This window comes from Oncorhynchus clarkii, chromosome 17 (assembly GCF_045791955.1).
Source record: "Oncorhynchus clarkii lewisi isolate Uvic-CL-2024 chromosome 17, UVic_Ocla_1.0, whole genome shotgun sequence".
Lineage (NCBI taxonomy): Eukaryota > Metazoa > Chordata > Actinopteri > Salmoniformes > Salmonidae > Oncorhynchus > Oncorhynchus clarkii.
In genome coordinates this window covers 9,335,816-9,359,046 of record NC_092163.1, presented here as the reverse complement: position 1 = coordinate 9,359,046, position 23,231 = coordinate 9,335,816, and the positions used below count along the sequence as shown (strand labels likewise).

At 41.2% G+C, this 23,231-nt stretch overlaps 1 protein-coding gene across 1 annotated transcript; it reads left to right on the top strand.

Moving 5' to 3' along the window:
• Nucleotides 1-21,682: 21,682 nt before the first annotated feature.
• Nucleotides 21,683-22,852, top strand: LOC139370509 (GTPase IMAP family member 7-like). The gene has a single exon (XM_071110030.1). The coding sequence runs from the start codon at nucleotides 21,683-21,685 to the stop codon at nucleotides 22,610-22,612; it is 930 nt and encodes a 309-aa protein (XP_070966131.1). The 3' UTR covers nucleotides 22,613-22,852.
• Nucleotides 22,853-23,231: the final 379 nt, after the last annotated feature.

Genomic DNA, 23,231 nt, shown 5'->3' with positions numbered 1-23,231 from the left:
CTTCAGGCCACACCTGTAGGCAAATACAGGACGAGACAAAGTCGAGTCTCTGACCTGTTCAACTTTATATGCTCCAGTTATCTACAATGCTGTGCCTTATCAGCTGTTTGATCAAATATAACCTTTCTGCTAGTTTCTTATTTCTACTTGTATGGTCGCTCTAAACTGACATATGGAATTGTTTTAAGATGTCATACTTTGGATCAATTAGCTATTTGATTGAATTTAAGGACCCCTTTAGGTATCCCCCAAAAATGTAATACAATTTTGATAAAATATTGAATTTGGCCTTTGCTAATTTAGCCCATAAAAGTGCATTGAATAACACATTCATAAACGGAAAGAAATGCAGTGCACAAATAAATCATGAGAAACAAGGTTTTGAAGTCTGTCCTATATTTACAGTAGGAAATATAACAAAGCACAGGAAATGTATAGATACCTGGATTTAGATATTTTGTACAGACAGACTTTTCTACACATATTTAACTCTTCTCCTTCACATGAGTCTTTCAATAGGAAAAAAAAAGGCTTACAATTAACTTTGGTTAATGTAGATGGAGGAGTCAAACAAAAACATGCTTGAAGATCTTTGCTTCCTCTTTCAAAATATAGTTTGGTGAATCATGGGTGACTCATTTGTATATTTATTTTTGGGAGCATTTCTATGTTGACGATTTAAAACAATTTGGTGCATTTGTTCCCCCACATTCCATCTAGGTCGCTTTATTTTCATAATATAAACTCAGCAAAATAAACGTCCTCTCACTTTCAACTGTGTTTATTTTCAGCAAACTTAACATGTGTAAATATTTGTATGAACTTAAGATTCAACAACTGGGAAACTGAACAAGATCCACAGACGTGACTAGGGGGGGGGGGGTCAAAATCAAAAGTAGCAGTCAATGCAGCTGGTGGCCACACCAGATACTAAGTACTGCAATGCATCTCCTCATGGACTGCACCAAATTTGCCAGTTCTTGCTGTGAGATGTTACCCCACTCTTCCACCAAGGCACCTGCAAGTTCCCGGACACTTTTGGGGGGATTGGCCCTTGCCCTCACCCTCTGACCCAACAGTTCCCAGACATGCTCAATGGGATTGAGATCAGGGCTCATCGCTGGCCATGGCAGAACACTGACATTCCTGTCTTGCAGGAAATCACGCACAGAACGAGCAGTATGGCTGGTGATATTGACATGCTGGAGGGTCATGTCAGGATGAGCCTGCAAAAAAGGTACCACATGAGGGAGGAGAATGTCTTCCCTGTAACGCATAGCATTGAGATTGCAGGCAATGACAACAAGCTCAGTCCGATGATGTGACACACTGCCCCAGACCACGACGGACCCTCCACCTCCAAATCGATCCCGCTCCAGAGTACAGCCTTTGGTGTGATGCTCATTCCTTCGGCGATAAACACAAATCTGACCATCACCTTTGGTGAGACAAAACTGCGACTCGTCAATGAAGAGCACTTTTTGCCAGTCCTGTCTGGTCGGTGGGTTTTTTGCCCATAGGCGACATTGTTGCCGGTGATGTCTGGTGAGGTCCTACCTTACAACAAGCCTCAAGCCCTCAGTCCAGACTATTTCGGACAGTCTGAGCACTGATGGAGGGATTGTGCGTTCCTGGTGTAACTCGGACAGTTGCTGCCATCCTGTACCTGTCCCGCAGGTAATGTTTGGATGTACCGATCCTGTGCAGGTGTTGTTACACGTGGTCTGCCATTGCGAGGACGATCAGCTGTCCATCCTGTCTCCCTGTGGCGCTGTCTTAGGCGTCTCACAGTACAGACATTGCAATTTATTGCCCTGGTCACATTTGCAGTTCTCATGCCTTCTTGCAGCATGTCTAAGGCAGGTTCAGACAGATGAGCAGGGACCCTGGGCATCTTTCTTTTGGTGTTTTTCAGAATCAGTAGAAAGGCCTCTTTAGTGTCCTAAGTTTTCATAACTGTGACCTTAATTGCCTACCGTCTGTAAACTGTTAGAGTCTTAACCTGTTAGATCTCTAGGGGCGCTATTTCATTTTTGGATAAAAAACGTTCCTGTTTTAAGCGCGATATTTTGTCACGAAAAGATGCTCGACTATGCATATTCTTGACAGTTTTGGAAAGAAAACACTCTGAAGTTTCAGAATCTGCAAAGATTTTGTCTGTAAGTGCCCCAGATCTCAGGCTTTTATGTAGGCTTTTATGTTTTTGTTAATGTTGCGTGCTGGATGCTAACGCTAATGCTAACGCTAAATGCTAACGCTAAATGCTAACGCTAGCTAGCTACTTTTACACAAATGATTGTTTTCCTATGGTTGAGAAGCATATTTTGAAAATCTGAGATGACAGTGTTGTTTACAAAAGGCTAAGCTTGAGAGATGGCATATTTATTTCATTTCATTTGCGATTTTCATAAATAGTTAACGTTGTGTTATGCTAATGAGCTTGCTGATAGATTTACACAATCCTGGATACAGGGGTTTTTTCATAGCTAAACGTGACGCAGAAAACGGAGCGATTTGTCCTAAACAAATAATCTTTCAGGAAAAACTGAACATTTGCTATCTGAGAGTCTCCTCATTGAAAACATTTGAAGTTCTTCAAAGGTAAATGATTTTATTTGAATGCTTTTCTGTTTTTTTGTGTAAATGTTGCCAGCTGAATGCTAATGCTAAATGCTACGTTAGCCATCAATACTGTTACACAAATGCTTGTTTTGCAATGGTTGAGAAGCGTATTTTGAAAATCTGAGATGACAGTGTTGTTAACAAAAGGCTAAGCTTGAGAGCTAGCATATTTATTTCATTTCATTTGCGATTTTCATGAATAGTTAACGTTGCGTTATGGTAATGAGCTTGAGTCTGTATTCACGATCCCGGATCCGGGATGGGGAGATCAGAAAGGTTAACGACCATTCCACAGGTGCATGTTCATTAATTGTTTATGGTTCATTGAACAAGCATGATAAACCGTGTTTAAACCCTTTACAATGAAGATCTGTGAAGTTATTTGGATTTTTACAAATTATCTTTGAAAGGCAGGGTCCTGAAAGTGGGACGTTTCTTTTTTTGCTGAGTTTATTACACTCAATCTTTCTTGAACAAGTTTCTCCACTTTTTTTTTCTCCTTTTAACATATTCTGAGCCTCTAAGGTACAGTTCTTATTGCTACCTGTACTCTTAGTCCCTTTAATTCCTATATTAATATGAAATGTTTTTACCTTGCTTTTGTTTTAGAGATGAGTAAAGTGTCCCATACAAAAAGGGGATCTGCTGTATATACAGTTGAAGTCGGAAGTTTACATCCACTTAGGTTGGACTCATTAAAACTAGTTTTTTCAACCACTCCACAAGTTTCTTGTTAACAAAAACTATAGTTTTGGCAAGTCGGTTAGGACATCTACTTTGTGCATGACACAAGTCATTTTTCCAACAATTGTTTAGACAGATTTCACTATCCCAATTCCAGCGGGTCAGACGTTTACATACATTAAGTTGACTGCCTTTAAACAGCTTGGAAAATTCCAGAAAATTATGTCATGGCTTTAGAAGATGCTGATAGGCTAATTGACATTATTTGAGCCAATTTGAGGTGTACCTGTGGATGTACTTCAAGGCCTATCTTCAAAGTCAGTACCTCTTTGATTGACACCATGGGAAAATCAAAAGAAATTAGCCAAGACCTCAGAAAACCAATTGTAGACCTTCACAAGTCTGGTTCATCCTTGGGAGCAATTTCCAAACGCCTGAAGGTACCACATTCATCTGTACAAACAATATTATGCAAGTGTTAACACCATGGGACCACACAGCCGTCATACCGCTCAGGAAGGAGACGCGTTCTGTCTCCTAGAGATGAACATGGTGCGAAAAGTGCAAATCAATCCCAGAACAACAGCAAAGGACCTTGTGAAAATGCTGGAGGAAACGGGTACAAAAGTATCAATATCCACAGTAAAATGAGTCCTATATCAACATAACCTGAAAGGCCGCTCAGCAAGGAAGAAGCCACTGCTCCAAAACCCCCATAAAAAAGCCAGACTATGGTTTGCAACTGCACATGGGGACAAAGATCATACTTTGTGGAGAAATGTCCTCTGGTCTGATGAAACAAAAATAGAACCGTTTGGCCATAATGACCATCGTTATGTTTGGAGGAAAAAGGGGGAGGCTTGCAAGCCGAAGAACACCATCCCAACCGTGAAACATGGGGGTGGCAGCATCATGTTGTCGGGGTGCTTTGCTGCAGGAGGGCCTGGTGGACTTCACAAAATAGATGGCATCATGAGGTAGGCGAATGTGGATATATTGAAATAACATCAAGACATCAGTCAGGAAGTAAAAGCTTGGTCGCAAATGGGTCTACCAAATGGACAATGACCCCAGGCATACTTCCAAAGTTGTGGTAAAATAGCTTAAGGACAACAAAGTCAAGGTATTGGAGTGGCCATCACAAAGCCCTGACCTCAATCCCATAGAAAATGTGTGGGCAGATCTGAAAAAGTGTGTGCGAGCAAGGAGGCCTACAAACCTGACTCAGTTACACCAGCTCTGTCAGTAGGAATGGACCGAAATTCACCCAACTTATTGTGGGAAGCTTGTGGAAGGCTACCCGAAGCGTTTGACCCAAGTTAAACAATTTAAAGGCAATGCAACCAAATACTAATTGAGTGTATGTAAACTTCTGACCCACTGGGAATGTGATGAAATAAATAACTCTACTATTATTCTGACATTTCACATTCTTAAAATAAAGTGGTGATCTTAACTGACCTAAAACAGGGAATGTTTACTTGGATTAAATGTCAGGAATTGTGAAACCGAGTTTAAATGCATTTGGCTGAGGTGCATGTCAACTTCCGTCTTCAACTATATGTTATGTCGGAAAAAAATGTAATTATTCTGTCCTGGTTAAACACAAGTTATCATCCAATAGGCTTTGATAACATGTCCAATATCCTCACCCACATGGAAATTCTGTAAGAGTAATGTATATGCCAATTATTTGACGGTCTGACTGCATTCTGTCCCCTATTAACACTTTACTTTTGGTGCCAGTGAGAATGACATAAGAAAGTAGTCAAGACGATGAGCTTGATTGAGCCTCCATCATGTATCTCACTAACCTCCATGTTTCCACTAGTTCCAAGGTTTGTGATTTCTTTAAGTGCACAAGGGTGATTGTTGGTGGTGTGATTTTCCTTTTATGTTCCAACCGTATTATAATCTTGATAAATCATTATATTTAAAAAAGAAGCATGAATCACCATATAGATTAATGAGCTCTCTCTCTCACCAAAGCTACATTGTCACACCCTTTACTGGAAATGCACCTCCTTATGAGAAGTGCTTGAGTCTAGAATATATTAAATCATTACATCATAACCAGTTACAGTGTTCACTGTTCAAGCCACACCTGTAGAAGTAGAGATAAGAGAACCAAATATTACATAAACAATAGGCTGTACTTCAGGCCACACCCATTGAAGTAGCCAATAAGAACTATAGAGAGCAGCCATTTCAAGAGTTACAGAAAAACCACTTGAGCTGGTAAACTACAGACTGCAGCCATTTCAAGAGTTACAGAAAAACCACTTGAGCTGGTAAACTACAGACTGCAGCCATTTCAAGAGTTACAGAAAAACCACTTGAGCTGGTAAACTACAGACTGCAGCCATTTCAAGAGTTACAGAAAAACCACTTGAGCTGGTAAACTACAGACTGCAGCCATTTCAAGAGTTACAGAAAAACCACTTGAGCTGGTAAACTACAGACTGCAGCCATTTCAAGAGTTACAGAAAAACCACTTGAGCTGGTAAACTACAGACTGCAGCCATTTCAAGAGTTACAGAAAAAACACTTGAGCTGGTAAACTACAGACTGCAGCCATTTCAAGAGTTACAGAAAAACCACTTGAGCTGGTAAACTACAGACGGCAGCTATTTGAATTGCAAACGTAAGCAAGAAGATGAACAGAAAAGCAAGAAGTGATCATCCAAGTGAGTACTACTATTGTGCTTTTATACATGTCTATTATTTAAACAGTTTCTAACTGTTATTCAAGTTTACTGCTCAGACCATACACTACTGCCCATCAGGCATTGTTGCCTAACCCTTTACACTCAGTACTCACATACATTATTGCCTAGCCCTTCACACTCAATGACTCTATCTAAATTGAAGGCAATTGAAAATGGAAGATTTGGGCACTGATAAGCACCTAAATTGGAAGGCTGTGTCTGTACAGTAACATGTTATAGGCCACATGACATCAGAGCTCAGGGTCTCCTCTTCACAGATCTGTATGGGTTTTGACTGTCGTGGAGATCCTAGTCAAAAGACTGTAGAGTCTTCAAACAACAACTTATTTATCATCTAGCTTGTCATGTTGGCAATGGGACAGGCTTTTAAATGATGCCCACCTGACCCAGATTGCGATTTTATAATGGGCAGTTTTTGAATTGCGTAAACAGTTAATGTGTTCCAAACAAAACAGCCAGAAGTGTGTTTGCTCTAGTTCCTCAACAGACCAGATAGGGGACCTAAAAAAAAACACCTTCAGATGCATGGTCCACTGCAAACAGCATTAATGAACGTTGACATTAGTTCAATGATATGGAAATGTGAAGTGCACATTTGGACTCACAGATGAGTCAGATTAGTCATAAAAGTGCATTAATATTACTAAGGAACTGTGCACATTTGAGAAGTGTTGCCACTAGGAAACAGCTATTAGACCTCTCACTCAAACCCTTGTCATTTTGTCTTGTTGCACCGAACCCAATTTACAATCATATTCTTATGTTACTGAAGGAAAATATTCAGATTACAAAGTTATAATTTCCTAAGAAAACTTTTCAGATATTTTATATCTGATCAATTAGTCTTCGAATTAATGAATTATTTATTTTACCTCACATTAGTCTCATTCCAAACGTCGTAAATTGTTGGTTATCTGCACGAACCCAGTCTTCACTATGAGTCATCCATACATCAATTGTCTTAAATCATTTATTTACTAACTAAGTAATTCACAGAAATGCATAAACAAACAAACAAAGTAAAAATGGTTACAAGAAATGACAGGGGGATGTGCCCTAGTGGGCTAAACCGGCATGGCGGCTTGTTGTACAAAAGGGAAGTGGGGGTCGACTGAGAAGACAACGCACAGTTGATAATTATAACAATTGAAATGCTAATCCTTTGCACATTGTTGTGGTAATTTCCTGTATTACTAAATAAGGAGAGTTACAAACCACACACCAGTCAGTTATACTTCAACTTCATCTTTTAATAATATGAGCTTCACCATAGCCCTGTTACTCTCAGATCAATTCAGTGTCGAAAAATGTGATAGCTTAGGATAGCTTAGGATAGAAAACACTCTAAAGTTTCCAAAACTGTAAAAATATATTCTGTGAGTATAACAGAACTGATGTTGCAGGCGAAAGCCTGAGAAAAATCCAATCCGGAAGTGTCCCATATTTTGAAAGCTCTGCGTTCCAATGCGTCCCTATTGAGCAGTGAATGGGCTATCAACCAGATTACTTTTTCTCCGTTATTCCCCAAGGTGTCTACAGCATTGTGACGTAGTTTTACGCATTTATGTTGAAGAATACCCGTAAGCGGCTACATTGCGCAAGTGGTCACCTGATGCTCCCAGAGTGATTCTCATGTAAAATATAGAGGTAGCCATTATTCCAATCGGTCCTACTGAAAAACTAATTGTCCCGGTGGATATATTATCGAATAGATATTTGAAAAACACCTTGAGGATTGATTATAAACAACGTTTGCCATGTTTCTGTCGATATTATGGAGCTAATTTGGAATATTTTTCTGCGTTTTCGTGACTGCAATTTCCGGGCGATTTCTCAGCCAAAAGTGAAGAATAAACGCCTACAAAAATTATATTTTTGGAAAAAGGAACATTGGCTATCTAACTGGGAGTCTCGTGAGTGAAAACATCCGAAGTTCATGAAAGGAAAACGATTTAATTTGATTGCTTTTCTGATTGATTGATTGGTGACCAAGTTACCTGCTGCTAGCTGGACAAAATGCTATGCTAGGCTATCGATAAACTTACACAAATGCTTGTCTAGCTTTAGCTGTAAAGCATATTTAGAAAATCTGAGATGACAGGGTGATTAACAAAAGGCCAAGCTGTGTCTCAATATATTTTACTTGTGATTTTCATGAATAGGAATATTTTCTAGGAATATTTATGTCCGTTGCGTTATAGTGTCAGTCGATGATTACGCTCCCACATGCGGGATGGGGAGTCACTAGAGGCAGATATAATGGAAGACACTGTTCAATTCTGACTTCTGCATATTACCAGACATATAAAAGACAAGCCTGACCTCTCCCCAAGTGACTTTCCCCTAGTGAAGAAAGGAAAAATGCAACTGCCAACCCTATAGTCCAAAGAGATACATTCTAATGACAAATATCTCACATAAGCATTATTATGTAAATAAAACATCTTATTTATCTATGTTCCCCAACTAATTCTGATTCATCCCCAACAACATGAACTCATTCAGGAAAAATTGCAATCAATATTTATATTTACACTCAGTGTGTCGTCTTGATCGCTGTTGAAAAGTTAGTTTCTGTCTGAGAGTTTCTGTCCTCGCTCTCTGTCGTGCTTAGAGTGGATTATTCAGAGTGACATTCATTCATTTCGTTATAGAATGGCTGTTTCGGCGGTTGACGTTCTTCGCGTTTAATGAAACCGAATTCCTAGCTGCAGACTAGTTATTAATATCAAAGACTTGTTCTTCTTCTGTCGGTATCGATAGTCTAAGAGTTTTATCACGTGGTATGGTTAAAAGATTCAGCAATGGTCTGCAACCTTTGTCCTCTCGTGATTGAGAGAAAACATGGTCTGTAACCTTTGTCCTCTTGTAATGGAGAAAAACATGGTCTAGTGAGAATTTCTCAAAGTTGGGGTTTTATTCAGGAGTTGCAGAAAAGGGCCTGTCCCAAGATGCCCGACCCTAACTGGGCTCATGGGCGGTCCTCTGATTTAGTTAAACTAAAAAGGGAGTTTCCTTCATTAAACAGCGTTTGTGGCCGCACCGTCTCCCATGAGCTTCACCAAAATGTAACAAACGGACCAGTTCGAAGCTGGATTCTTCACCGATCCTATAAACCTTCTCCGGAATATAAATGTTGTTCGGACCTCAAGTTCTGTGAGGTGGAAGAAATTCCTTTGTTCTCTGAAACTTCACTCTGTCTCTATACTGTGTGGGCATGAGGCAGGATCTTCCTGGAATTTACGACCTCTCTGACCACAGCAGCCTAGTTGAAGGAGGCAGGGAGAGGGGGATGGGGCTTGCTGTACCCAAAGAGGGCAACGTCATGACAACTGTCCAACTCCATGAATAATTGCTATACCATGACTGGTCAGTCCTTGCATCCATAGCTCTGTCTATTCATCTGAGAGTGGTTATATTTCTCCAGGCCCATCCCTCAGTTTTTTTTTACCGAAACAGAGGCGGGGCGACCATTTTGTTATTGTTTCATCTGTGGATTTGCCTTTTAAAACAGCTGCATCAAAATAAAGTGTCACTATCAAAAATGTAAACAATAGGCTTATAGCAAATGTAGCATATGGCATTACTTTTTCACATGTAAATAGCAATTTCAGTAGTGCTCAAAGTATGCCATTCCATGACTGCAGCATTTACTTCTCAACTCAAATCAATGAGCCCAATCAGTCCTCCATGACAACAAAATCATAACGACAGAGTAGGGCTGGCTAATAAGTCCTTAGTTTTGGGGTCATGCTCAGGTTAAACAATTTGGCTAATCTATACTTCCATATTTCCAAGTCCTATTCTTGAAGGTCAAAGGGTATACATTTATTGGAATGACTGGAATTCTGAGATTTATGTAAAGATATAATTTAATCGTATGTAGTAGAAAGCGATGGGTTAGAAGAAGCCTACATAACCAACCCATAAAGTAAAATGTAATATCCATATTTGGCCAGCCAACTTTAACATTAATTTATCCTGCAATAGATGTCATTTTTGTCTTCTACTAATGCCTCTTAAGGGGAAAGTAACCAAAAAAAATGCACCTTTATTTAACTAGGCAAGTCAGTTAAGAATTGTTATTTTATTTACAATGACGGCCTACGCACCAGTAATTTAAACATTACGGAATGTAATCAGATTAAGTGAGACTTTTGGTAATCCAAAAATTACTTTACTGATTGTAATTTGACAGGTAACTAACGGATTACATTTAGAAAGTAACCTACCCAACCCTGTGTATATGGAGGATTTAAAAAAGCATTCAGACCGATTGGGATAATCCTTCTAAAGGACAACTTTTTGTTAGGCTATTATGTCAATTAAGTCAGCCCCCCACACCTCTCTAATTCAGTAGTTTTTGGGGGAGTTTGATTTTGTATGCCATCGGTTATTTGTTTAATTTAAAACTACCTTATGCCATACTGTGCGTACCCTCCCTTATACTGTACGTAACCTCCCTTATACTGTACGTAACCTCCCTTATACTGTACGTAACCTCCCTTATACTGTACGTACCCTCCCTTATACTGTACGTACCCTCCCTTATTCTTCTATGAGCGGGTTTAGTGCTTACTGACCGTTATAAGGTTTTGAAGTGTCCTATATTTAGGAGATACAAGAAAGCTCAGGGGATCAAGTCAATTGCAGTCGGACTCCCTCCTGTCATATGTGCGTCTTAATTTCATATAAACAATGCGCTTAAAAGCATCAGACAGGGGAGCACGTGATGCCGCAGAGCTGAGCAGACGTTGACAAACCAAGTTCTTCAAAGTTATTCTATTATTACCTAAATTACAATGTTGAAAAAAATATTCTAACATCGGCTGATAAATTGTCAAGTACTTACAATCCCAAAGAGCCATGGACGATAACAAAATTAGTTGATTCCCACGATAACGATAATGCCACAGCTAGCTAGATTAGCATTAGCCCTCATAACTCAGATGACAGTTCCAGACTGTTGCTCTCAGCAGCCTATCGGTCTGCTTGCTACTCTCCTCTGGGAAATTCAAGATGGTAACAAAGGTCTTTCTCTGAAAATTGACAAGAAATCGGCTGAACTCCATTCTGCCATTGACGACCTGAAATCCTCCTTGAATGATCTCCCTTTGAGAATGTCTGAGGCGGAGTTGCACATCAACACAGTTGAAGATACAGTCACTCGACATGACCAGGTTCTGATACAGCTGCAGAAGGACAATGCCCATCTCAAAAACAAGGTACACCAGACGGAGAACCAGAGCAATATCTGTGTGGTGGGATTGAAAGAGGACAGCGGACAACACTCAATGGATCCCTGATGTCCTAGGCATAAATCAACTTCACCACAGAACATCAACACCAGCCAGATGAGCCCCCACGGGCCATCCTGATCAGGTTCCTCCGTTTCCAGGACAGGGAGAAGATACTGCAACTTGCAAGAGGGTCAGCCTTTCCCAGATATGAGGTTCTCGCTGGACGTCGCAAGCAGGTCAGCCCTGCCGCCAAAGCACTGAAGGAGAAGAACTTCACCGGCTACCTCATCCACCCTGCGCGGATGAAAGTTCAGTACAAAGGCCGAAGCCATCTCTTCAACACACCGGGAGAAGTGTTCACTTTTCTCAAAGAACTGAACCAGAGTTCGATTCAGGATGGTATTTCTGTGGGATAAGATGCAGTTTATTGTTGTTTTTTCTTATCCGTGCTGTCCTGGGACTGAACTGCTGATATCATCTTGGAATCTGGATCCGTTTACCCTGCTATCAGGTCACTACAATTGATTTGTAAATTTTCAACTAACAGTTTTTTTCCTCCCGTGGTGAGTTCAATTACATTTACAGGAGTGTATATTTTGGTTTAGTCAATATTCACCAGGTACTGGCTGGAGGAGATTTAAATTTTTGTTTAGATACAGTTCTTGATAGGTCCTCTGATAAACCCTCCCTTCTTACCAAAGCCGGCAACCTCACCATGTCATTCATGAAGGATCTCAATTTACTAGACATCTGGAGACAGATGCACCCACAGGATAGGGACTACTCTTTTTAATTCACACCCACACAACACACATCTTTTTACTATCGACCCAACTGTTTCATAGAGTGTTAGAGTACCTCCCCAGATTGCTTAGTGACCATTCTCCTCTGGTATTATCAATCTCCATACCTACCAAGGTAAATGGAGCATATAGATGGAGACTAAATTCTACACTCCTGAAGCAACCTGAATGTTGTGCATTCATCAAAGAGCAGATCAATATGTTTACTTTGACAAACAAACCCTCCGCTCCTGACAGTTCCATTCTTTGGGACACATTGAAGGCCTATCCGAGGGGACAGATAATTTCCTATACTAAGTGGTTGAAGAGTAAACACGGTGCGGTACTGAATGTCCTTGAATCTGAAATCTCAGAGCTACAGAGAACCTACAAAAGCAGCCCGACTATACAGGCTTTTGGTAAGAAAAAGTGAAATATAATAGCCTGAACACTTATCAAGCTGATAAGCTGATAAGCTGACAAGGGCTAAATCACTAAATCAAAACAGTGTTACTACAAGCTTGGAGAGAAAGCACAAAAAGTCTTGGCATGGCAACTGAAAGCAGAGATGTAACGGTTTTCTTTCTCCTCTTCCTCTGAAGAGGAGGTGTAGCAGGGATCGGACCAAAATGCAGCGTGGTTATTTGTATACATGTTTCATAAAGATGAAACCACGAACAGTATACAAAAACAATAACCGTGAAAAAAAAAACCTAAACAGCCTATCTGGTGCAAACAAACACAGAGACAGGACCAATCACCCACGAAACACTCAAAGAATATGGCTGCCTAAATATGGTTCCCAATCAGAGACAATGATAAACACCTGCCTCTGATTGAGAACCACTCCAAGCAACCATAGACTTTTCTAGACAACCCCACTAACCACAATCCCATAACCTACAAAAAACCCCTAGACAAAACACACCACATAAATAACCCATGTCACACCCTGGCCTAACCAAAATAATAAAGAAAACACAAAATACTAAGACCAGGGTGTGACAAGAGGAAAGTAAGATGACAGTTATTGCTATAGACATTCTTACTGATGGGATATATTTTCACCCTCATGAAATGAATTATACTTTTAAGAAATATTACAAAGACCTCTACACTTCCCAATCAAGCGATGATCTATTAGAGATCGACTCTTTTCTCTCCTCTCTCAACCTCCCATGCCTGTCAGAGGAAGACAGAGCGCCTGAGTGAACAATTCTCAGTCTCTAGAATTGTTGGAGGACTTTAAATTCTTACCTTCTAATAAATCTCCTGGGGAGGATGGCTTCCCTCCAGGGTTCTATAAAGAATTTAGGGAGCTGTTGGTACCCTACCTTATGGATGTACTTAAAAAAGCCGGGGAGGACAACTGCTCTCCAGAGTCTCTCTCTCAAGCAGTGATTACAGTAATTCACAAGAAAGGGAAAAACCTGCTAAAGTGCACCTCCTACAGACCAATCTCTCTCCTTAACACAGATTGTAAATGGTCACCAAGATGCTATCTAAGAGACTAGAGTCATGTCTTCCCGTTGGTCAACCCAGATCAGACTGGCTTCATAATTAATAGATTGTCCTCCAATAATCTTAGACGGTTCTTTGATATCATTCACCTTGCTAACAAAAAACAAATTTCAATCGCAGTCTCCCTCGACGCCGGAAAAGCCTTTGATAGGGTTGACTGACCATTGTTTTGTGTCTTTCGTGTCTTGGTTTAGGTACCGTGTTTGTAAATTTGATAAAAATCACTCCACAAATCTCCTAAAGCTGGGATTGCTACCAATGGGATTACTTCTTCCCCCCCCCCCCCCTCTCTTTTGGGGGAACAGACCAGGTTGCCCAATTATCCCCTACCTCTTCGTCCTCGAACCGTTGGCTGAGGCTATTAGAACGTGCCCTGATATACATGAGATAGACCCCCATACCCATAAGTTATCACTTTTTGCGGACGACCGCATCTTATTTCTAACGAACCCAGAACATTCCCTCTCTCACTTACAGAACGTATTACAGTTCTCTCTCTGGATGTAAGGTCAATTTTGATTAAAAAAAATAATCTTACCGTTGTCTGTCTTTGACCATCAAGCATAAGTTTCCTTTTAGATGGTCACCTATGGACTTCACATATTTTGGCATAATGGTGGATGGTAACCTGAAGAACCCCTATGAACTCAATCTGGCCAGCTTGTTGCAAAAGGTGGAGGGTGACCTGTGTAAATGGATGGACTTGCCTCTCACTCTACTGGGGTAGAATCAATGTAATTCAAATGAATGCCTACCCAGATTTCTATATTTGTTTCAATCTCTCCCTATCCCTGTGCCCGCAGCATTCTTTTCCTCTCGACAAGCTGACCAGATGGTTTATCTGGCACGGCAAAACCCCTAGGGTTGGCCTGGATAAACTGATCCTTGATTACGGTCAAGGGGGCTTAAACCTCCTCAATTTTAGAATGCATTACTGGGCTGCGCAGTCTAGATGTCTAGCTAAGAGGTTTGACAATGGTCCTTCTCCCTCATGGTTGAATGTTGAAAATGTTGAGGTAAATGATGACACTGGGGCAGAATTGTTTTACAAATGAGACCGGAAATCTATAAAAACCATCACAGACAACCCTTTAATCATACATTCTGTCCTGGCATGGTGCAAACTGCATGAGCTGTTCAGACGAGAGGGATTTATTTCCCCTAAAACCCCTACATGGAATATGTGGTGGCATATTTCTGCATTACCAAATGAGGAGAGTTAAACTTCCCACACCAGTCAGAGTTATACTTAATCTTAAACTACCATCTTTAATAATAATAAGAGCTTTGCAATAACATTTGACTTTCAATGATGCACCATCTCTAATGAACCATTGAAAGTCACAACAGAAAAGTACAAATATATTTTATAGCCAAGATACACCCCTCTCAACCTACTTAACGAATCACAGATCTTAGGAACAGTTCACAAAGGGACTTTATAATTGAGAAAGGAGTATCCCTTAGCCAGATAACATTTGCTATAAATTATCGTTCAGTCTGGCCCCTAAGACGAGGTTCTAATCTCATTCCTGGTACTTCATAGCACAGAACCATTACCTCATCCAACGGCATAACTCAATTGTCAACTCCATCTCAAGTAAACCCCCCCTTGAGCCCACTCCTGGACAAGCTCACTGAGGGGGGTGAGCCTCTAGGTCATACACTATCCCAGAATAAGTGTAAGATCAGAGATGACATCCAATGGTTCCAGACTCTGCCATACACCTCCCCCCAATGCCATAGGAGGGAGTGACTTTCACACAGACATTGTGGAGACAAGTAATTGGTTCCCCATTAATCACGCCATCCCTTCACATGGTTTAACAGATACATTCACATGTGAAGACAATGTTCCATCCTGTCCTCTTCCCTTTCTGATATTCTGCATAGCACCAGAGATGTGAAAGACAGGCCTGACCTCTCCCCTCCCTGGGCCCCAGGTGACTGAGCCCCAGCTGAGGGAAGAAGTGCAACTGCCAACACCAGAGTTTGAAGGGATGCATTCTAATAACAAGTATATCACATAAGCATATTATGCAGATATGACATCGTAATTACTTATGTTACCCAACTAATTCTAAATTCATCCACCACAAACAATAGACTGATCCCTATGTTTTTCCAGAATAGTAACTTTAGACCATGGTCTGATAGGGGGGGTTCACTCTTCTGGAACATTGTTATGAGGAGGGAAAAACCACTTGCCTAACAGGGACTTCTTTAGTTACCTACAACTACAACATTTTATTAGGGTGACTCTCAAGGGACAATGGAACCTACCTAAGATGTCACCTATTGAACAACTCTGCCACGCAGACCAACCACTGTTCAAGACCATTTCCTGTGTTTACGATGCTCTTATGTCAGGACTAACACTGCCTGAGCTAGATAAACCCCAACTTAGATGGGAAAAAGATCTGGTTATTAATCTTGAGGGACTACGGAGTGACCTATGCAGGGGTGGTGTTACATCCACATTGAACTCCAGATACAGACTGATCCAGTTTAATTTCCTCCATCAGCTCTATATCACCCCATCTAGACTGCACAAGTTCAACCCTGATATCTCCTCCCTATGTTTTAGATGTGGCTCAGATGAAGGAACACTCCTCCATTCCACTTGGCAGTGTTTAAAACGACACGGTTTCTGGCAGGGGGTATGCGATACCATATCCTCAATTCACGGGGTTGCATTCCCTTTAGACCCGGAGGTCTGTCTACTGGGTAACTTTACTAACTCCAATCTTAGACAAAGCCATACTATGAAGCTAACAGAAATGTTGCTAGCGATTGCCAAGAAATGTATTGCCTTCAAATGGAAATCGGATTCCCCCCCTGCCAGTTGCAATGTGGATATCAGAAGTTAGTAGTTGTATACCACTGGAGAAAAATCACTTACTGCTTGAGGAATGAGTTAGAGACATTTTGCAGAATTTGGCAACCTTTTGACTATATGGAGAATTTCCCCTCACATTGATTGACTCTCTATATAATCCTCACATATGTATAATATGTTGCCTACGGCAGGTGACCATATGGTCCAATGTCTAATTTGTTTTAGTATGACTTTTATTAATAATATATAATTTACTCTCGTCTGTTATTGTCACTATTATATTGGCTAATATTTTTTCATTTTTGTTTTGCATGTTCTTAATTGGAAAATGCAAAAATAAAATGTATATAAAAAAAGACAAGGTCAGTGCATCTAAACTCAGCAAAAAAAGAAACCTCCTCACTGTCACCTGCGTTAATTTTCAGCAAACTTAACATGTGTAAATATTTGTGTGAACATAACAAGATTCAACAACTGAGACATAAACTGAACAAGTTCCACAGACATGTGACTAACAGAAATGGAATAATGTGTCCCTGAACAAAGGGGGTCAAAATCAAAAGTAACAGTCAGTATCTGGTGTGTCCACCAGCTGCATTAAGTACTGCAGTGCATCTCCTCCTCATGGACTGCACCAGAATTGCAGGTCTTGCTGTGAGATGTTACTCCCCTCTTCCACCAAGGCACCTGCAAGTTTCTGGACATTTATGGGGGGAATGAGCAGTATGGCTGGTGGCATTTTCATGATGGAGGGTCATGTCAGGATGAGCCTGCAGGAAGGGTACCACATGAGGGAGGAGGATGTCTTCCCAGTAACACACAGCTTTGAGATTGCCTGCAATGAAAACAAGCTCAGTCCGATGATGCTGTGACACACTGCCCCAGACCATGATGGACCCTCAACCTACAAATCGATTCCGCTCCGGAGTACAGGCCTCGGTGCAACGCTCATTCCTTCAACGACACATGCAAATCCGACCATCACCCCTGGTGAGACAATACCGCGACTCGTCAGAGAAGAGCACTTTTCAGGTCCAGCAACGGTGGGTTTGTGCCCAGAGGCGACGTTGTTGCCGGTGATGTCTGGTGAGGACCTGCCTTACAACAGGCCTGCAAGCCCTCAGCCCAGCCTCTCTCAGCCTATTGTGGACAGTCTGAGCACTGATGTCGGGATTATGAGTTCCTGGTGTAACTCGGGCAATTGTTGTTGCCATCCTGTACCTGTCCCGCAAGTGTGATGTTCGGATGTACCGATCCTGTGCTGGTGTTGTTACACATGGTCTGCCACTGCGAGGACGATCAGCTGTCCATCCTGTCTCCCTGTAGCGCTGTCTTAGGCGTCTCACAGTACGGACATTGCAATTTATTTGCAGTCCTCATGCCTCCTTGCAGCATGCCTAATGCAAGTTCACACAGATGAGCATGGACCCTGGGCATCTTTCTTTTGGTGTTTTTCAGAGGCAGTAGAAAGGCCTCTTTAGTGTCCTAAATTGTCATAACTGTGACCTTAATTGCCTACCGTCTGTAAGCTGTTAGTGTCTTAATGACCATTCCACAGGTGGAAGTTCATTAATTGTTTATGGTTCATTGAACAAGCATGGAAAACAGTGTTTAAACCCTTTACAATGAAGATCTGTGAAGTTATTTGGATTTTTACAAATTATCTTTGAAAGACAGGGTCCTGAAAAAGGGACGTTTAGTTGATTTTCTTAAAAACAGGTCTGTAATGGGAAAAAACACAATTGAGTATCCAATTCCCGAGTGTAAAGGGTTAAGTTCAACAGCATTGTGAACTCTACCAAGTACGAGGTCATTTTATCCAAAAACCTGGTTGCCTCTGCCAGGAGGCTGAAACGAGAATAAGGGGTGAACAATAGTTATGTAGTGTGACACAAAAAAATTGAAAAGTTCCATTAAATAAGTGAAACTATACAGGATGACAATCTGAGCCTGAATATTTTACTTTACTTCATGTCTTCTACAGCTCATTCACATTTGGTGGAAGATGAGACATGGTTCGGTGAGTATGTCTTGATTCCTTTATGGTCAGAAATATTCTGAGAATTCAGAGGGAAAGCAAATACAAATGCACAGAAATCCAGATCATGTTTTATTATTCTTTCATGGTTAATAAACATCTCAGAGTATACTATGTAGCAAACAGATTGTTCGATAAGGTAGTCAAAGCAGACCTCAGCTTGGTACGTGGTCATTGAAACGAATCATACTTCAAACAGGAATGAGAATAATACATATACTGAACAAAAACATAAAAGTGTTGGTCCCATGTTTCATGAGATTGTCAGCGGTTGGGTGCAGAGATGTAGCGGAGTCAGGAGCAGGACACAGGTTTGAGCAACACAACGGAGTTTACTCACAAAAGTCAAGCAAAATTCCAAATAGGAAAATACATACAAACTAACACCTACAACAACAACTAAGACACCAACAATCACGGACAGAACAGAAATGTATGCCAGAGGGTTAAATAAGGAACATGATATGGGAATTGAAACCAGGTGTGATTAATACAGACAAAACAAAACTAAACTGAAACATGGATCGTGGTGACTAGAAAGCCGGTGACCTCGACCGCCGAACACCACCACAAAGAGAAGGGCCGACTTCGGCGGAAGTCGTGACAGAGATGAAATAAAAGTTCCCGGAAATTTTCCATACAAACAAATCTCAAATGAGTTTACATCCCTGTTAGTGAGCGTTTCACTTTTGTCAAGACAATCCACCTGACAGGTGTGGCATATCGAGAAGCTCATTAAAACAGCATGATCATTACACAGGAGAAACTTGTGCAGTTTTGCCAAACACAACGCCACAGATGTCTCTAGTTGAGTGTGCAATTGGAATGGCCTGTACCTGTACACAATTCCTGGAAGCTGAAAATGTCCCAGTTCTTCCATGGCCATACTCACCAGCCCTGTCACCAATTGAGCATGTTTGGGATGCTCTGAATTGACATATGACAGAGTGTTCCAATCTTTGAAATTGTTTGTTGCATTTATATTTTTGATCAGTATAAAAACTGCACCCCACAGACAAGGAATTAGCAACACTGGTTTAGAGGGTACCTGTTGTTATGACTACCGTTGTCCTGCTAACTGACAGGGGGCGAGATTGGTCCCTAGCGATGTTAGGCTGAATAGGCCGAGCTGCAAGGAAAATTATGATTTTTGTTCTGTTCATGTGAGGGTGTTTCACATAGTCCTATTTCAAATACCCGGTCTCAGTCCTCTTCAAAGTTAAATTTGGGGGGGGGCATAAGAACTCAGTTTTCTGTATTCACACTGCCCTTGCCTTTGAATGATTTTTGCCAGTCCAGATTAACTATTTTGTGAACCGAGTCACATTGCTATGTTTAGAAAGGAACCAAGATCTTATTCTAACATACGCTTTTGTAAAAAAGTCATTAAATCAGACAGCTAGATTTCCCTACTTACATTTTGGAAGCTAACAGATTCAAATCAAATCACATTTATTTATATAGCCCTTCGTACATCAGCTGATATCTCAAAGTGCTGTATAGAAACCCAGCCTAAAACCCCAAACAGCAAGCAATGCAGGTGTAGAAGCACGGTGGCTAGGAAAAACTCCCTAGAAAGGCCAAAACCTAGGAAGAAACCTAGAGAAGAACCAGGCTATGTGGGGTGGCCAGTCCTCTTCTGGCTGTGCCGGGTGGAGATTATAACAGAACATGGTCAAGATGTTCAAATGTTCATAAATGACCAGCATGGTCCAATAATAATAAGGAAGAAGAGTAGAAACTGGAGCAGCAGCACGGCCAGGTGGACTGGGGACAGCAAAGAGTCATCATGTCAGGTAGTCTTGAGGCATGGTCCCAGGGCTCAGGTCCTCCGAGAGAGAGAAAGAGAGAAAGAGAGAATTAGAGAGAGCACACTTAAATTCACACAGGACACCGAATAGGACAGGAGAAGTACTCCAGATATAACAAACTGACCCTAGCCCCCCGACACATAAACTACTGCAGCATAAATACTGGAGGCTGGGGGGGGAGGGGCGCCAACCCAGACAGGAAGATCACATCAGTGACTCAACCCAATCAAGTGACGCACCCCTCCTAGGGACGGTATGAAAGAGCCCCAGTAATCCAGGGACTCAGCCCCTGTAATAGGGTTAGAGGCAGAGAATCCCAGTGGAAAGAGGGGAACCGGCCAGGCAGAGACAGCAAGGGCGGTTCGTTGCTCCAGAGCCTTTCCGTTCACCTTCCCACTCCTGGGCCAGACTACACTCAATCATATGACCCACTGAAGAGATGAGTCTTCAGTAAAGACTTAAAGGTTGAGACAGAGTTTGCGTCTCTTACATGGGTAGGCAGACCGTTCCATAAAAATGGAGCTCTATAGGAGAAAGCCCTGCCTCCAGCTGTTTGCTTAGAAATTCTAGGGACAATTAGGAGGCCTGCGTCTTGTGACCGTAGCGTATGTGTAGGTATGTACGGCAGGACCAAATCAGAGAGATAGGTAGGAGCAAGCCCATGTAATGCTTTGTAGGTTAGCAGTAAAACCTTGAAATCAGCCCTTGCTTTGACAGGAAGCCAGTGTAGGGAGGCTAGCACTGGAGTAATATGATCCATTTTTTGGGTTCTAGTCAGGATTCTAGCAGCCGTATTTAGCACTAACTGAAGTTTATTTAGTGCTTTATCCGGGTAGCCGGAAAGTAGAGCATTGCAGTAGTCTAACCTAGAAGTGACAAAAGCATGGATTACTTTTTCTGCATCATTTTTGGACAGAAAGTTTCTGATTTTTGCAATGTTACGTAGATGGAAAAAAGCTGTCCTTGAAATGGTCTTGATATGTTCTTCAAAAGAGAGATCAGGGTCCAGAGTAATGCCGAGGTCCTTCACAGTTTTATTTGAGACGACTGTACAACCATTAAGATTAATTGTCAGATTCAACAGAATATCTCTTTGTTTTTTGGGACCTAGAAAAAGCAAAGTTTGCAGCCATCCACTTCCTTATTAGCCTTAAATTTGAGAGGAATGGAAGATTCGATATAGGCCGATAGTTTTTCATATTTTCTGGGTCAAGGTTTGGCTTTTTCAAGAGAGGCTTTATTACTGTCCGTGTGAATCTAAATCAATGACTTTGGTAGTTGATAATGATGTCTATGTGAATCTAAATCAATGACTTCGGTAGCTGATAATGATGTCCCTGTGAATCTAATTTAATAACTTCGGTAGCTGACAATGATGTCCCTGTGAATCTAATTTAATGACTTGGGTACCTGATAATGATAAAATGTGTTACCATTTGTACTTCCACAGATTTAGAGCAGCCAGCTGATCTGAGAATAGTTCTGGTTGGGAAGACTGGAGCAGGGAAGAGTGCAACAGGAAACACCATCCTGTGGAAAGATGCCTTTACAGAAGAGGCCTCATTTGTGTCTGTAACTGAAAAATGTGAGAAACAGAGTGGAGTGGTGGATGGGAGGAAGATTGATGTCATTGACACCCCGGGGCTCTATGACACAACAATGTCTCAAGAAGAGATGAAAAGTGAAATAGAAAAGGCCATCTACTTGTCAGTCCCAGGACCTCACGTCTTCCTGCTGGTGATCAGACTGGGGAGGTTCACAGAGGAGGAGAGGAACACTGTGAAGTGGATCCAGGAGAACTTTGGAGAAGAAGCCTCAAAATACATCATACTGCTGTTCACTGGTAAAGATCAGTTGAAAGGGAAAACAGTTGGAGAGTGTCTGAAACCTTGTGTTGCACTTACCAGACTGATCCAAAGCTGTTTGGGAAATTACCATTGTCTCAATAATAATAAGAGGGATGACCGTCTTCAGGTCAAACAGCTGCTGATTAAGATAGAAGAGATGGTGGCAATAAATGGAGGAGAGCACTACACCAATGAGATGTACCAGGAGGTTCAGAAAAAATTGAGAGAGGAGGAGGTGAGAAAGAAACAGGAGATGGAGGAGAAGAAGAGGAGAAGGGAGGAGCAGAATCGGGCGGAAGAAAGGAAGAGACAGAAGGAAGAAAGGTGGAGACGGGCTCAAGAAAAGATGAAGAAAATATTAGTTTTATCTGCAGTAACAGTTGGGGCTGCAGCAGTTATTACTGCTGAAGCAGCAGTGGCCGTGGTAGCAGGATCAGTTGTAATGTGTGGGGCAGCTGCATGGGGTATAGTATTTTGGGTACAGAAGAGAAGACAGTAAAAAACAGAAGTATGTTTTCTGCCCAGTGACCACAGATGGAAATTTGGTACTGTAAACAGAAGCTGTTACAATACTTATGCTATTAATGTTAAGCATGTTCCTTGATGAATTAATAAACAAATGAATTATAAATGATTACATGTATACTGTAGGTGATTCAAAATAATACAATCAGATCAAACTTTTTGGGGTCATTTAATTCATCTATTTGTGATTCAAAAAGGGTTAAAGAGGTGAACTTCTAATGTACATGGAAATATGATACTATTTCAGAAGACTATTGTGATTTTAAACCTCTGTTGTTATATACTGTATGTATGTATTGTACTCAGCTAAGGCAACTTTAAATATACTTTTAAAAACTTTCAATTTCACCTAATTTTAACATTCAAAGTGCCTATTAAGTGCCAAATAAAGAAACAGGGTTGATTTAAACAGGGTTGTCGATTTCATCTTAATTCAGCCAGTTCTGTCATACTTTCCAGGTCTATACCCAAACAGTTCGAACTTCTCATTTTAAAAATGAATCTCTCCAGAAATAAGTCTCTCACCCCCTCAGCTCCCAGCTGTGCCCTGGACACCATAGGTGAATTGATTGCCTCCCATCTAGCTTCAGAGT